At 38.7% G+C, this 17321-nt stretch overlaps 1 protein-coding gene across 1 annotated transcript; it reads left to right on the top strand.

The window, feature by feature from the left end:
- The first annotated feature begins 694 nt into the window (after window positions 1-694).
- Window positions 695-13352, top strand: LOC122877988 (thiamine transporter 2-like). Its single transcript, XM_044200244.1, has 6 exons — window positions 695-703; window positions 785-1029; window positions 3753-4509; window positions 8431-8623; window positions 9798-9939; window positions 10342-13352. The coding sequence occupies exons 2-6, from the start codon at window positions 838-840 to the stop codon at window positions 10483-10485; spliced, it is 1428 nt and encodes a 475-aa protein (XP_044056179.1). The 5' UTR covers window positions 695-703; window positions 785-837; the 3' UTR covers window positions 10486-13352.
- Window positions 13353-17321: the final 3969 nt, after the last annotated feature.

The raw sequence follows: 17321 nt of genomic DNA, 5'->3' as shown, positions 1-17321 counted from the left end.
TTGCCTTGCTTATTTCTTTCCCTAAGTATTGAAAATTCACTGCCAAGCCACCCTGCAAACTCCAAAACTGACTATAAAGTTATGAACTTGTTATTTATGACAAATATGACAAAGACAAAACGCTTAACATCAGGATTATCTGATCAGATGAGCTAGAAAACTGAAATTTGGGTAAATTTAATTTAGAGCTGAGTGACAATTGTGGATGTGTCCACATGTCTCTATTTAACTATTATTCTTTATTTATCAGCCTGAAGAAGATGCATTGAGCATTTTGTGAAAGTATAGCTTTTATTATTTATTATTTCTTTGATCAAAACAGTGGTGAAACATTATGCATCACTCACATTGTTTTGGACTCCACTGGCTAATGGTGGAAGAAGCTAAACAGGCACAAGGTATGTGTGCACAGTGTGTACACACTCTGTGTGGGGCAGCATGGTGGTGTGTACACCTGCACTCAGACACACACACATACATATTCCTCTGCTTGACTTCCACCCCTTCCTCAATATCTGCAGGAATGAGGGTGTTTTGTATAAAGACAGAGGAGGAGACAGTATTTATTATAACCTGCTGGAGCCCCAGGGGCTCACCACCTCATATTTCATCTTAATGTATCTTCACTCACATCCTCACATTTTTTCCTGTCTTGCCGTAGCCAGGAAAACTTCAGAGGAGAGGAACAACAATGGCAAAGCAGGTGACTTGGTGTTCACAGTCAGTCTCACCTTGGCCTTATCTGGGCCTTCCATATCTCAACAGATTAAACTGCCTAAATTAGACTGTGCTCTCGCCGGACACAGCAAGACGTCCCTGGGGAGCCGGAGACGAACGATGGGTTTTTGCTGGAGCGGCGAATGCGGCAACAGGCCTTGCTGGGCAGACCATTATATGCCCTGCCATGCTGGTTGGGTGGGCCCCACTGTGCTGCTCTGCATCTATGGTTTCTGCTCCATGATGAGACCCATAGAGCCCTTCATGACAGAGTTTCTCACAGGAACTTACAAGAATCTCACCACTGAGCAGGTGAGGTACTGAGCTGTGAAATGACTGTTGAATAGTGATGGAAGCCTTAGGTTATTAGATTTGCTCAGTTTTTGTATTAATATACAGTACGCAATATGAATAATTGATGTTTGATTTCAAGGTACATTTGAAATGTACACATGAATATATTGCTTCATGTATACTTATAACTACAGTAACTTCAATGCATGCTTCAATGTTTCAAGTAACAGATTACTGGTTACACATTTAATATGTAAGTAAATATAAAATGTCAATATAATTATATTATCCATGCCATTATGACTTACTAATACACTGTTTATCACTTCAGTGGCATTCAGATGGTTGAGATTCTAATATAGTATTGTAAACTGCCACATTAAATTAAACATGATATTTTGAATAACACTGCTCAGTAAAGGAAAGAATTTCCGCATGTAGCCTACTATGTCATGGCCATAGGCTTTTCAGGCTTTCCTTTTATCCTTCCTTTGACCTGTGAGGGAAAAACATCAAAAGCACAAATATCTAAAGCTCCATTAGCAGCTACTACATGCCACAGCACAAACAAACTATATATTTGCGATTTTGCTATTCATGTAGACTTTATTCTTCTCTGGGCTACAAGCACTACAACCTTTTGTGTTTAGAATTACATACTTACTAAACAATTGTCGTTAAAAATGTACTTGTTTTTTTCTTCTTCTTCTTCTTTTCTTTTCCGCTTTGAACCCGTTGGATCAACCAATCAGCTTGCTTGATGCTCTGAACCGAATAACGTGCTGTTGAGATTGGGAATAGTGCGGGCATCAGCTCCTCTGTGAGCCTGTGCAACCTATCGTTATCCATAACACACTGTCAACCATAATCTCAGCCCCACTCTTAATGGGGTTAAAAATGTGAATTCTGTCCTGAGGGTGGCAGTAGAGAGTAAAGATCACGTTAACAAAAGTATTACATTTATTCTCTGGGGATTATGAATACCCACAGCTTCATTTCTACGTTCTAACTGGGTTTTCAGTATGTTTTGTCTTCACACTGTAAAACCATCTCTACATTTTTGCTGACCATATTCCAAGTAACAAGTTTGTAGTTTAACTCTAAAAAGATATATATAAGATATATTATCCTTCTCTTCTCCTGAAGTTTGGTAGGCCCACAGACTGGGGTGAACAGGAGAGTCTACAGTATCCCACCTCACATGGTGGCATTAAGAAAAAACTAAACGGGGTCCTTCGCACCTCTGCAATGACAATCACTTTGTGATGCACAAGGCATGAGGAGAGCTGCTTTGTTCACTCAAATTCTGGCAGGTACACTCAAGGTTTACTCATTTGATGCTCAACCATGTATGATGCAAATGACCTTTTCGACTTGTGGTCCTGAGTGGCTTCTGAGATTTTATATGAAGTTATAGAATTAACTACGTTTGTGAACAAAGCGCAGACCCCACAAATTCAATTTCCTGTTCTAATCATACCAACAAAGTACATTTTATACAAGAGTGACTAAAAAAATACCAAGATGTGCTCAAAGTGTATATTGTCGTTGTTTTTAGGGAAGACTACTACCAACCTGATATATTAATAACAACCCTTAGGATTCCCGTGTAATCGTTGCTACAGCAGCTTCTGTGTCTGTAATAATTGCAACCGCAATTGCTACGCGAGTAGTTTTCCAAACAACAGTAGGACAGTAATCTGAGTTGGAGTTGGTGGTGCGTAGCCTGTTACCTTCAACTCTTCATCTCTTCTTGTTCCATATTCCCTTTTAAACTATCCGCTGATGCAAAAATGACCGTTCTCTTGTTTTGTAGCTTGTTGTTTGTTGTTGTTTTGATGAAACCACGGGGACAAATACACTCCGTTCCCTGTGGCTGCTTTACATAAAAGCCATCCGCTGTCTTGCCAGTTGAACGCTTGAAGCAGCGGTAGTAGGAAATGTTCCGTTTGCATTAGCAGTTACTTAAAACTGCTCTAACAGCCTACGTTGTAAAGAGAGCGAACAGTAAACAGTGAAACTGATATCAATCAGATAAAACTGCGCTGGATTACATGCATGCATAGTTTATGAATCCCTCGTGTTTATAGTCAATCTAAATCCAGATGACAGACTCCGCCACTACCAATGAAAACTACTATATGGAGAGGTAACTACTGAATGTAAATACATTGAACAGCTATTGCAGAGCAAATGTCGACCAGAATAATCCATGATGGGGTTTGGTTTTGTGAAGATCTTAAGCATTATAACTTTAAATAAACTATTTTAGAGCACTTCAAGTAGGGATACATCGTACAACAACTGGCTTCTGTAATCTACATACATTGTTTTGTTACTCAGGAGCTGAGATACAGTAGGTTGCAGATTTGAAATTGTGCCACTGCCATAAAATTCTTTAAATATTAAATTTCAGTCAAGGCCAAAGTGGAACACAAAAAAACAAGTTAATGAGAATAATAATTTAAGAACCATATTTTGCTTAAATGGAGCTGGCTTTCAAGCTGCTGCCATTGAGTTTATTTGCATAATATTAAACTTTATCAACCTGTCACATTATGAGCCTCATTCGTGTTGCTTCCTGTTCCGTCATGTGCATGCAGAAGTAATTTTTCATTGACAATGAATAGAGGTGGAACTGCATCTGGTCATAATGTTTCACAGATACTCTTGCAATCAGCAGTTAGTGATCATTTTCTAAAAAAATAATTAGGTCTCTGTTTGCCTTCCTCCATATCCAGGTGACTAGACAGGTGTATCCTGTGTGGACTTACTCCAGCCTGGTTCTCCTCGTCCCAGTCCTCCTGGTGACAGACTTCCTCAGGTACAAGCCTGTAATCATCCTCCAGGGGCTCACCTATGTCACAGCGTTTCTGCTGCTACTAGTTGGCTCGGGGGTCCACTCGGCTCAGTTGGCCTTCTTCTGCTACAGCATTGCCATGGCAGCAGATGTGGCCTATTTCTCCTACATTTACAGCGTGGTGCTGCCCAGCTATTATCAAAGAGTGACCAGCTATGTCAGAGGGGCCATACTGCTGGGCTACGCTGTGGGTGCCCTGTTGGCACAACTGCTAGTGTCTTTGGGTGGGATATCCTTGTATTGCTTAGCTTTTCTGACTCTCATCTCTGTCTCTGTATCACTGATAACCTCCTTTTTCCTGCCCATGCCTAAGACTAGTTTATTTCTTAAGGGAACATATTCTGCACAACAGGGAAACTCAGGTGAAGACACTCATAACTCTGAAAGCCAGGACATCTCCATCTGGGTAAAGGGCGTGATGGGTGCCAAGGAGGTCGGGGGGATGTTCAGAAGGCTCCTATTGGACTGTAAGAAATGTTATTCCTCTGCAGCTGTGCTCTCCTTCTGCATATGGGCAGCTACAGGGCGATGCGGCTTTTACCAGGTTACAGGCTACGTCCAGCTCCTCTGGGTATATATGCAGCCCCATAACTTCACAGCCTACAATGGGGGGGTGGACGCCATCAGCACATTGTCAGGTAACTAATGCACTGCTGATTTGTTTTGCTTCCTCAATATGATTTCAATTCTTACCGTAATCTGTTGTATCTTTTCCATCCAGCAGTAGAAAGTGAACATGTACAGTTACTTAAATCTACATGTTATGAATGAAAAAGTTCTCTCGAAAGTGATGAACCCACAGCGAATGATCAAATGACTCTGTAGTTCCCCTCAGCTCTATGGAGAGTTTTATCAAATTTTAGCTCATTGTTTTGTTTTTGAAATGTAATGATTTGGTTCTGTCTCACCGCTCTTATCAGCATAGTTTCCAACCGCAGCAGAAAGCTATGATAAACTCTCTGCGTGCTACTTGCCCAGCACCAAACAGCAGACAGACAATGTTAGCAACTAGCTGGTAAACATAGTGGAGCATTTAGCAGCTAATCCACTACATTTCGAAGAAAATATTGTACTTTTTACTCAACAACTATCTGACAGTTATAGTTACTGGTTAGTTTTTACATACAAAGCATATGATCATCTAATAAAATATAATGTGCTGTTATAGATACTATCCACAAGGACAAAGTAGTTAAAATTAGCACCACTTAATCCAACTACAACATTAAAATGCTGCTTACATGTGTGCATCAGTAATAATAATCCAATAATATAAAAATTAACAACATCAGTCTTAACTGGTTGCCTTAAATTAATGCAATTAAGTTATCCTTCATTTTCTTATGAAAAAAAAATTATTAGGGAAAAACTTTGCCGCCTCCCACATTTCACATGCTTTACAGTTTGATTCTGCACTGTCACTCCAAACCTGATAGGAATTGTTGTGCAAAATCTAAAAACTGATAATTCTGAATGGCAACTGCTCCAGCTTAACAGAACTGGTTCAGGTTCTTGTAAAAACAAGTCCAAACATTTTCATTAAAGCTTATGGGTATTATACACACTACAAAAAATAATTGAATAAATAGACAGAAAGAAAACACAATCCCTTTCTACTATCAGTATTTCACAACCCCCCAAGCACGGCAGACAATGGGAGCAGCATTAATTAGACTATTTAATTGCCTGCTCTCATCCCCAGATGGGTATAGCAGCTGCTGCCATACAGCCAGTGCACTTTTATTGATTATAGTACTGATACATTCCTGTATTCCCCAGAAACCAAAGGCAATTACTCTATGTAAACCACATCCAGCAGTATGCCTTTCACTTGTAAATGGTTCTGCCCAACATGCAGTCAAGCTGTAGGGCCCAAGTCTGATATTTCCCCAAAGATTCTTGTTGTATTTTCTCTGTTCCACACATCCCTAAGGAAAAAAACCTGGTGGAAACCGATAGGGAAAATATGAATATGGATTATCAACATGATAAAATATGGCAGAAAAGCACACAATGATTTACTATTTTCATATTCAGCATATTAATAACTGTATGTCCTGGAGCTTGAAAACAGCATTTTTTTAGTAGCTCATTAGTATTATGATAAAACCAAATGTGTATGCAGAACAGACTGAGTTATGTTCAGTTATACTGTTTTGTACAGTATGATTTTCAAGGAGAGGGAGTTACAGGGCACCTCGACCCAACTTTGTATCTGTGTTCTAAAGCATTAATTACAAGTCATTTACACTTCAAACATATATTTAAGTCAATGGATAATGTATTCAGAACATAGACATTCCCTTCAGGGGTCAGGGATGTCCAAGGTTTTCCATTTAATTTGGCATGAAACTGCATGCTGAATATATTTCCGTTTAGATTTAGGCCACACACTGGAGCTCAAAGCGTGCAAATACAAATCTTACTTCCCCACATACAACATACATACAGTATGATGCTATCTAATCAGCGTGAAAAGCCAAACACAGCATGAGGTCACATATTTTATATTACAGAATGGTTCAGTGTGACCTGCATGCAGCTTGTGTTTGAACCTTCAAAACTACCATCACAGTGATGGTGTCACAGTGTGACTGATGATGCCATCAGGGTTAACTCAATTTGGGCTTGAACTAGAAATGTTTAACAGAAAGCTTGTGTTACAAACTCGAGTTTGAAGGACATAGGCATTTAGAGTCTTATTGAAATGCATCATGGTAAATAGGATCCAATGTTTTTGGAGCTTGAACCATACTAGGGACTAAAAGTCAGGATATCTTGGCCTCTGCTGAATCAATTTTGACCATTCATTTTTTAATCAGAATCGCCCAATATGGAGGGCGTTGTGAGGTCAGGTCTCTGATGTGACAGACCTGCACTTTGTATGCCCACTATCTACAATCCTGCTGTCCAGTCGCCTCGCTAAAACAAAAATGTAACAGTTCCTGGACTGGAAAAATCCTTGCTACTGGACATATTCCAGGGAGCAGTTACTTTTTCTCCAAAATGTATGTCGCACAGCAATTTAGTGATATATAAATGTAATTGTAGGGGAGAGGATTTTATTATGGTTACAATCCCTACTTTCAAGATCTCTTTACAGTATGTTCCTCTTGCTATCCGATATAAAATGGGTTAACTCTTATCCAGTTAAACCTAGAAATGAGCACCAATTTGATATTTAGCATGACATCCCGCTGTTTGAACATACTGTAGAGCCCAGCTGCATTATTGATCCCTCTGTATGAAGCTGTACAGCTGGCTCCTGCTGACCCCACCAAGCCTCCAATTGACACTGCAGTGGAAACTGGTCTAATTATTCAGTCTCCATTTGACCCCCCTCTGCTAATCAGAGTCAGGGGCATTGATTAAGTACATGTTAAATACACAGACTGGCCCGGGTGGTGTCCTTGTTGGATTATTAGCGCTGATTGATCACGAATGGACAAGGAATCAAAGAAAATGTACACATTTAAAACAGTGAAGCAATTATACCTAGCCCCTCTTCATAGTCTAGTGGATAAAGAGCTCTGCAGGAATGGATCCATGTCTCTGGGGACTCAGGGGTTTCCCTATTTACACTCACCTCACTGAATGCGAAACAGGTTTAGTTTTTATTTAACCTTCAACAATTATAAGAAAGGTTTTACAAGGCAGGGGTAGTTAGAGTTGGGTAGTTATGTAGTGCATTTGTAGCAAGCAAGTTAAAGTAATGTGAGAGGAAGAGATGGAGAGTGATTGGACAAAACCAGAGCGATTGCCAAAGGACAGAAGGAGAGGAAGAAAAGAGGGAGACAAGAAAATAATCAATGCTCCAAAGATTACTGTCTGGGGTCTCGACTTTATATCCATCCACAGGGATAAAGGCCTCATAACTCCTTCACATGTGGTGAAAGCAGCTTTGTGATGTATCAGGGCTGCACTGTGCCACCCTATGGCTGAAATGAGAAACATCACTTTCAACTAGTGGAGGATTTTAATGTTGTAAAATGCTTTTCTACATTCTCAAGTTGTTTTCTCCTACTGGACAGAAGGAAATCTGTACATTTAATATTGAAATTAGTGACATCTTTTCAGAACCTTTTGACATCAGGGTAAACCTCACCACAGCCATGCCTGCACATTTCTTAAATAGTCCTGTTCACTGCCTTTCATCTATATGGTGCTAGATAAGTTCTATGTGAAATTTGAGATGTATTACATGCTGATACTGTTATGTCATTTGTATGTTGTCATCCAGATGTAATGTAATTATATGTTTGTGTTGCAGTTTCATTTCCTTTCCATAACTAAATTTAGTATTGTGGTGAATTCAGAATTTCTATCAAAATTGCTGAAAGAATAAGAAGGAGCAGGGAGAGATATTGGGTTTGACTTTGTTTGTATGAGTTTATTTTTCCCACAATGTGCTTAGTTAAAAAAAAAAATCTGACCAATAATTAGATATCAGCTAAACAGTTTATGTATTGTACTCTGAGGTCTCTCTAGGCCATGTTTTGCTACTCCTTAGTTACCCCATACTAATGCACTGACTAACAGCATGATCGTTTCTCCTTTAGGAGCTGCAGCCACTGTTGCTGTCGGACACATGTCTCTGGAGTGGTCTGTGTGGGGGGAACTGGTCCTGGGGGTTTTCACATTCCTGATTGCTGGGTCTGTATTCCTAATGGATCTGACTGACAATATCTGGATCAGCTACACATGCTACTTCCTCTTCAAAACAGTTTACATGCAGCTCACCACCATCTGCACGTAAGAATACATTATGGATATGTCTGCAGCCAAATATGCATATGCGGACCACAGTTCAACAATCCACAAATACCATGTATCAGTGTGAACACATATATGAATCTACTGTGTAGAATGGCTTTACTTACCCTTTGAACAGGTTGGTCTAGCTTTTTATTTGGACTTTCTTGTATAATTTGGGCTTCAGCCATGCTTAATACTCAGATCATGACATAAATCAATTACACCTCTATCTTGTCCATGCTGTCTGGGACTGAACTTTCAGTCAGATAATTTTTAGTCAGGTCAGTCTGTCCACCACTTTGGTCCAAACTAAAATATCTAAACAACTATTGGATAGATGGCCGTCATGGTCCCCAGAGGATGAATCCTACTGACTTTAGTGATCCCTTGACTTTTCCTCTAGCGCCTCCATGAGGTTGACGTTTTTACTTTTAAGTGAAATGTCTCAACAACTATTGGGTGGATTGCCATGAAATTTGATAGAGATATCCATGTCCCCAGTGGATGAATCCTATGACTTTAGTGATCCATTTACTTTTTCTCTTGTGGTCAAATTTTTTACTTATCCAATGAAATATATCATCAACATCATTGTTCCCAGACAATTTGCCAATACAGAAATGTCTGTATTGGATGAATTGACAGGACATTTGGAACAGACAATCAGGTCCCCCTCAGGATGAATTGTAATAACTCTGGTGATCCCTTAACGTTTCATTTGCACCATCATCAGGTCAAACATTTAATTTGTCCAATATTTTTTTATGTATGACCAAATACCTGCAAAACTAATGACATTCCCTTCAGCCTCAGCTGTTTAATGTTAATTCGCAAATGTTAGCATGCTAACACCCTAAACTAAGTGAATATGGTTAATATTACGTGCTAAACATCAGCATGTTAACAATGTGATTTTAAGCATAACTGCATGCTGACATTAGCATTTAACTCAAAGCACCATTGTGGCGAAGTAGAGCTACAGCCTTACAGAGCTGCTAGAGTGGCTGTAACCTCTTAGTCTTGTCTTCAGAATGTATCCTATTCTGATTGATCTTTTTTCCATATTTGATTGTCCTTTGTTGTAGGCCCTTCACATTAACCCTCAATATTAATATAAGTAAAAACTGAATTAATTAGCATCTGTGTAGCATCTCAAATAGGTATATCCCAGTTTTCAGATAGCCAAGATGCTGAACAGGAGCCGCTATGCGTTGGTATTCGGCATGAACAGTTTTGTGGGCACAATCCTCCAGAGTGTCCTCACCGCCATCGTCATCAACACCAAGTCTCTACAGCTCACCATCACCTCGCAGGTAATGCAGTACACACAAATCATACACTGAGTTCAGGAGATGATTTGAGCTCATTTGTATGTCCGTGTACTTGACATGTTACAAATGCTTAATTTGTTATTTGTTAATACATTGTAAGTAAAAGACTGAGGAAACTGGGGTTATAAAGAGCTTTTACAATAAGTTAGAAATTGAGCAATATAAATAGGAGAAAAGAAACTGCATTTGAATAAACAAATGAAATAAAGACAATTAAGGGTACTGATAAAAAAGGTTCAGAACAAAATAATACTGTTTTTAAGGGAATTTGATAAACATACAGAGGGTGACAGACCACAAGAGACAAAGGGGAATAATTGGATGAATTAATTCATTAATTTATAAGTCATCCACAGTGCAAGTAATCCTCACATTTCTTTTCAGTTTCTTATCTACGCCTCGTACTTTGCTGCCATTTCCCTGCCGTTCACAGTCAAAGGTGTGTATATTTTGCTCTACATGAAACGTCCCACTGGAGGCAACCAGACAGAGAGAGCCACTAACCTGCCAGAGGGCTCACGTCTGTGAAGACTCTCGGAGACACAGAAGAGCATGAGGATTTTTAACATAACTGTCATCAATTATTACATCAGCAGCAGCAATCAGCAGCAGCAGAAAATATGTTTGGAGACACTGTACATACATTTACATCAAGATATTCAATCCATCAAAGGGTGACTGTGGTTGAGTTATTTATCAGTCTGTCATCATCAGGATTCAACTAATCGATTCTACAGACGTGATGTGACTCAAATAGTGAAAGTGCAATCCCTATATGTGGCCACTAGAGGATCCTACCTGCACAATATATAAGAGGAATAACACTACATGGCAGCTCTGTGGTGGATTGATCTGAACACAGACATTGTTAGACTATAATTCTGTATGTGTGTTTTTGAAGTAAATATAACTAATATATCAGAATAAGTCAACATAATCAATGACCATTTATCATGGACAAAAAGGCTCACAAACTGTATTTTTGGTTATTTTTTCAAGCACTTGTCATAAGGTAACATGGTTGTGAAGTTCAAAGTCACTTCTGAGCAATATTTGGTAACATAAACGCTTATAAGGCAAATTAAAATCAAGACAACAAAAATATTGTGGTTGCAGTAACTCACTGGCATAATTACACAATAAAAATCAGAATCAGAGATACTTTATTGATTTATTGGGAAACTCTTTCGTTACAGCTGTCACATCGATGCACACTTGAGAATAGAAGGAATCGAAGTACTAAGTAAAAGAATACTGAAGACAAGACTATTTGTTAGATAGACACTTCTGAGGATATTTATAATTCAAAAATAAATAATTTTTGAAAATCTAATATTTATATTGTACATTTTTTCTTTTTCATTTTCTCTACATGCATATTAATTGTGCTAACTCATGTGTAAACATGCCTGATCCACAAAGGGTCTCATGTTTGCTGCTTGTGTTTGTTGGTTGATTGATGAAAAAATCTACACACAATCACCACTGAAGGCATAATCATTATTAAACTGGTACTTATCAGGCTGCCATGATAACTTATGTAAGCGATGTTACAAATGCTGCACAGCCTCAAACAGCCTTCTCTCATTATATTCAGTAGCATGTTTTTTCTAGAAACCACTTTCTCTACTGCTAATTAAAGAGACACTTCCTGGTTTTGTTATAGCGTCCAAAATCCCCCTAAATCCCTCTCAGCTCGCTGTTGATGTTTTGATACTCAATCAACAATTGGTAGTAAATTTGGTGAGTTAGGGGCACTAACATAGTGAGGAAGCATAACTTTAAGCAACATGTTGTTGCTAGGTAACAGACCCGTTTGTTTTTTAGGCTTACAGCCATGTTCAAAAAAGTCTGATTCTGTCTGCTGTAGCTACTGATGTTTGTGTGTGTGTGACCACTTTTTAAAAATATGTTTAGCGGCATGCTTGCACAAATGTATATTTACAGGAAATAAAAGAAGTAGGACTAATGTGCTGTAATCATCTTCCTTCTTGGAAAAGCGACCTGGTTAAAATCAGTTCAGTGCGTTGATTATCAGCGGGTGGTGTGTAAACCTGATGCTCTAATTCTGCATGTTTATGATATTAGCATATTAGCAATTAATGTCCTCATTTATAAACACCATACAGCACTAGGGCAGACAGAAAAAAATGGAAACGACCCTCCATTAGTGGTCAGATGATGCATGTGTAGTCACGTCTGACCTATAATTCATAATTATAACAGTAAGATAATTAAGGTTCCAAGATGGATAACAGAGGCAGCTATTAGCTGGGATGAGCTGGCATATTGTATGTGCCACACATGCTAATTGATCATATCTTGATGATGACATGTCTGGTGCTTTTGTCTGGTGTTGTCATTAAGACTCTTATTATATGTATAGGGAAGAGGCTGCTTCTTTGCCACTCAAAACTAGGGCTGGAAAATTAAAAATATCTAATTGCAATTTCCCCAACATTATCAGCTTTACTTAAGTGTTAAGTAAGCAATTTCAGCCTGATTTTTTTATATAGTGAGTGAATATATCAGTCATCTGGAACAAATACAGTGTTGTTTTTTCCTGCTTGTGTTATTGCAGGTCATCTGCTCATCAAATGAAAGGGAAAACAAGTGTGTATCTGGTGAAGGAAGGGTCAATTTGTTCTAAAGCAGATGACATTGTGTTCAACTTGATGCATTTATGTGTGCGCTTGTGTGTGTCCACAGCTAAATTTTGATATCACTAATAATAAGTACAGTATCTAAGTATTTGTTTTGCTTGTTGATGTGTATTCTTTTCTTAGTAGTAGTAGTAGTCATAGCACCTGTTTAACTCACCCCTATGCCTCCCTGAGCACTATGGTTTTTTGTCACTGGGCTGCAGTAGGGGAGTTGGTGGTGGTGTCTTGCTGTGACGCTGTGGGTTTTATTTTTAGCCATGCCAGTTGCATGGCTCTAGGTATGGCAATGTCAGTCTGTTGCTTGGTCCACAACTTTGGTCCAGACTGAAATATCTGAACAACCACTGGATGTATTGCCATGAAATTTTGTACAGACATTCATGTATCCCTCAGGATGAATTGTAATCACTTTAGTGATCCCTTAATGTTTCATTTAGCGTCACCATCAGGTCAAAATTTCTATTTTTCAAAAATGTTGATTTGTATTCAGTACTCAGCTGTACTTTGTGTTTAGTGCTAATTAGCAAATGTTAGTTCATTAACATGCTAAACTAAGATGGTAGAAATGGTAAATATACCTACTTAACATCAGTGTATTAACATTGTCACTGTGAGCATGTTAGCATGGCTGTAGACTGTTTGTCTTGTTTGATTTTACTTCAGCTAAAAGGGTTTTCTTTTTTCCATTTCCTCTACAATTTATTGTTATTAAAACTACTATTTTGACACGCACCCTTTTTGTTGTGGCATTGCTCATGATCCCTTTGAAAGTGCCAAACAACATCTGCTGCATATTACAGGATATTGGGAAGACAATATAGAAGCACAGTATACATATAGTCACACATATAGTTGAAATCAAGGCATGTGTATTATGACATCTAATGAACCACTAGAAGATGAAAGATCTGGAAGTACATTAGTTTTGCTTGTCTTAAAGGGTTGCTTCACCCCATTCACCCCCATTCACTAATATCATACTTCCTCACTAACTGACAGTGGGATGTGTTTATATATATATATTTATATATATATATATATATATATATATATATATATATATATATATATATATATATATATATATATATATATATATATATATATATATATTTAACACTATGAGCACCAGAAATCAAACTTCTATTTACCTCCATTATATACATTTAAGAGCTGGATAGCACTAGTTATAAGTGATAGAAATGTTGATGTTTTTGGGTTCAACTGGTCCTTTAAGGCATTTTATATAATAACAGACATTTTTACTTGTCTAGTAGGAAAAGCTCAGGTGTTAATAACCCAGCTAATAACATTAATGATGGCGTTCTATTTAGGTGGTTCAGTAAGTCATGTCAGTGTCACAGTGAGCCAGCATGCACAATACCAGGACCCTGAAATTGAAGCAGCTAAAGGACATTCAGCCTTCATTAATTTCATCATTCACACTTGTGCTTTTCCTGCTCTGACAGGTCAAAATGTCTTCACAATGTCTTTCACAAAATGTGAAAAGGCCCTATTGGGATAATGTGTCTCCCTTTGAGAATTAATTCCTGGTATTGATTTGAGGTCAAGTTAACTGAAATTTGCAAAAACTGATCTGCCAATGCTGTCAGACAGGGGTTAGGATAAGAATGGAGAAGTCTTGAATTTAGTGTCCAGAGGGTGTAATGTTTATTCCTTTCAACAGTTGATGCTTCCTCAGGGAGCATTTCAAGGAATAGTTGCCTATTTATGCGAATTCAAGCTTCCACATAAACCCACACCCATTCATAGCTGGAAAGGGTGTGTACAGTTTATTCAGTTGTGGTCATCAGTCTTTCTGTCAGAGGAAGATGCTGACTATACACTGTTGTCAGATAAAACAAGGAAGCAGGTTCATACCATCATCCGTTTAGCATCACACTATCAGCTGTTCAGCAAATAAAGAGCAGCTCCAAACCTTATTGCAGTTCGCTGAAGTCATACAGTCATCATTCCCTCTACTGAGAGAAGAAAAAAAACGACCAGCACTTCACTTGGGATGGATTTATTGAATGAGAGGCAGAAGTACTAAAGACAGATGCAATTAATGACCTTTATATCTTAATACTTTGGCTGACGCATGGGTTTTCACACTTTTGCACGTGTTGAAATCCTCACAGACCACACAGGTTTATATGCAGTGTGATAATGGCTTTATCTCAGCACTGTTATTACTGAAAACATAATGCATTTGTTTTTTCACAGGACTATAGAACACAAAATAAGGCGATCTTATCTAATATACTTTTTCAATGTTGTTCAGGAAAAGGGCACTCTAGAAGTTCAGGTGACTTCCTTTTCTTTCTATTTACAGTTACATGTACGGTCAGTAATGACAGCCAGGGAATTTCCCTTAATAGAGCTATTAGTCAACACTACTGTAACTCTACAGGCGTGGTCCTTATTATTTATGATTTTACAGTCGATGCTTTTTGCCTGTCACTCCCACTGAGCACCCTGTGAAGAGAAAATATGTCAACCACTGAACTGGCTTTCTATTTGGTACAGCATATGTGCCTTTGATGGATCAGTTCACAACGATTTTTTTCCAGTCTTGTCTTTTATTTCAAAGACTGTCACTTATAATCACATTCAATGCTCACACACCAATGGCAGCAAGTTACCATGCAAGGCCTCACCATCGGGAGCAATATGTTATGCTCTTGGACACTTCAACATGTGGACAGGAGGAGCCAGGAATCAAATCGTCAACCCTGCGATTAAGGACAATCTGCTGAGCTACAACCACCCCGGGTTTTAACTTCAGACTTTTTCCCTCCTCAATGGACCTTGGAAGTAGGTTAAGTTGTGCTAGAAATCCCGACATTGGCAGTGTATTGAAGCTGTCACAGCATGACATTGTGCCCCTACTAACATAGAATACCCTTAATCCGGGTTGCTGGAATTCTACAACCTTCTATGACAGGCCAGAATGATTGGGGACGTTATCTGTCAATATCACATGGCAGGCACATGGGTTAACATAAATGATTCAGTGGTAGGTGAGAACAGCAGAAGGAAGGAAGCTATGACACTGTTTTTTTCTGCTAAACATATAATCCATCTGGGCGACTCCTCCATCCAAACTAATTGGAAATATGGCAGGATTTGCAACACTTAGCTATTAGTCTCCCTCTTTCACCCTCTGCCCTCTAAAGTCATCTCTGCCTATACTCTCTGGAGAAAGTTACGGATGGTGTTTGTCCCATCTGTTTCATTATGTACTGTGTGTAGCCTACATCTCCCCGAACCTTCAGTTACGTATCAGTCTGTCTGTGCATGCCATCCTTAGTTTTGGAGGTGCATGAATCATTTCCACATTTGCCACTAGGGATGCACCGTCACATTTTAGGATTCAAATCCATTGTGAAAATCATCCTGCAGAGACTTGAAACATTAATCAATCACAGCAAATAGCAGGTCTTTTTTGTCAAAGTTCACTTACAGCTGCTGTTTTGAGTTTGTTAGTAGGCCTATGTTCAACTGGATGTGACAAAGTGGAAAAAAAATCAGCATAGACATTTATTAGTCTAAAAACCGATATTGCTTTTTACGACATATGCTCATCAGACTGGTAGTCTGACTGGTAACTGTTAGCTCCTGGGTTGTGCAGAGTAGCTACATGGGCAATGTAGAAAGATTTGTGTGTTTGGATGTCAATTGGCAAAAGCTTTGTTTACATTTCCAAAGAATGCGTTTGAGGTCTTTCTCCCTCCTCCTCCTCCTGATCTAACAGGTGATCAGAAAGCAATGTGAGGGAGATGTGGGTGGAGGTAAACAGTTTTCTACAACTCCACATCTAACTACAGCTCTGTATTGCACTGCATTTGCTTTGTAACACCCCCACTTTTAAGCAATGCAATAAAGTTTGAAGGATATACTCAAATCCCTCTTGCACACATATTCTGTTTCACTACACGTCACTGCGGTGTCACGGTCAACAAGTGTTTTTCGTGACATTGGAGGCTCAGTGCTCTCTGGAATGGGTTTGGTGAACTTACAGTAAACACAATGACATCAGAGTGTCTTTCGGAACCTTTATGAAGCCATTTGGAAAAATCTGAATCAGCCAGCCCTGCTTGCCACCTTGACAAACAGGGGTGCCCTCAACCTTAAAAATTACTACTAAATATTTATGATGGTGGACAGTATGTTGATAACCTGGAATTTCTATTGAAGATTTCCTTGTATAGGCAACATCAAGCAACTCCTAGCAGTAGTGCACTACAGAGGTCTTGTTCCTTTACCAATCTGATTAAAAGCTAGGTCTAATTTAATGATTTACCTCTCTCTTATCAGATATCAGTTGATCTGATCATATACCTGAGTGCAGATATTCACAGGCCATGCAAATGTGATCTTCTATGAACCAAAATTAGTAATAATTGTCATTTTATGTCACAATTTATAGATTTTTGAGTCTCATTAAGCAAGCGATTAGACTATTCTAAATTATGTGGTACACTCTGAGGGTTTAAATGAAGGCCATCTGTGCAAAAAACAATGTGAGTAGATGGGAGAAAGATTAACATAGAAGCCGTAAAATTAAATCTGATAGCCTGGGATAATCATGGAGACAGATGCAAAAACAATGACTAACAGGGTGAATATATTTAGACCTGGGGACAATAATTTTGGATCGTACAGGTGTACCAGGGGTATTATTACATCCCTGAACCT

The sequence above is a fragment of the Siniperca chuatsi genome, linkage group LG6, assembly GCF_020085105.1.
Source record: "Siniperca chuatsi isolate FFG_IHB_CAS linkage group LG6, ASM2008510v1, whole genome shotgun sequence".
Classification (NCBI taxonomy): Eukaryota; Metazoa; Chordata; class Actinopteri; order Centrarchiformes; family Sinipercidae; genus Siniperca; species Siniperca chuatsi.
The sequence above is the reverse complement of the archived record's forward strand: the minus strand, read 5'-3'. Positions and strand labels throughout refer to the sequence as shown.

Coding starts and splice junctions, on each gene's coding strand:
- LOC122877988 (XM_044200244.1), top strand. CDS start 838: ATGGGTTTTTGCTGGAGCGGCGAATGCGGCAACAGGCCTTGCTGGGCA. Junction 1,030..3,752: donor AGAATCTCACCACTGAGCAG/GTGAGGTACTGA, acceptor CTCCATATCCAG/GTGACTAGACAGGTGTATCC. Junction 9,940..10,341: donor AGCTCACCATCACCTCGCAG/GTAATGCAGTAC, acceptor ATTTCTTTTCAG/TTTCTTATCTACGCCTCGTA.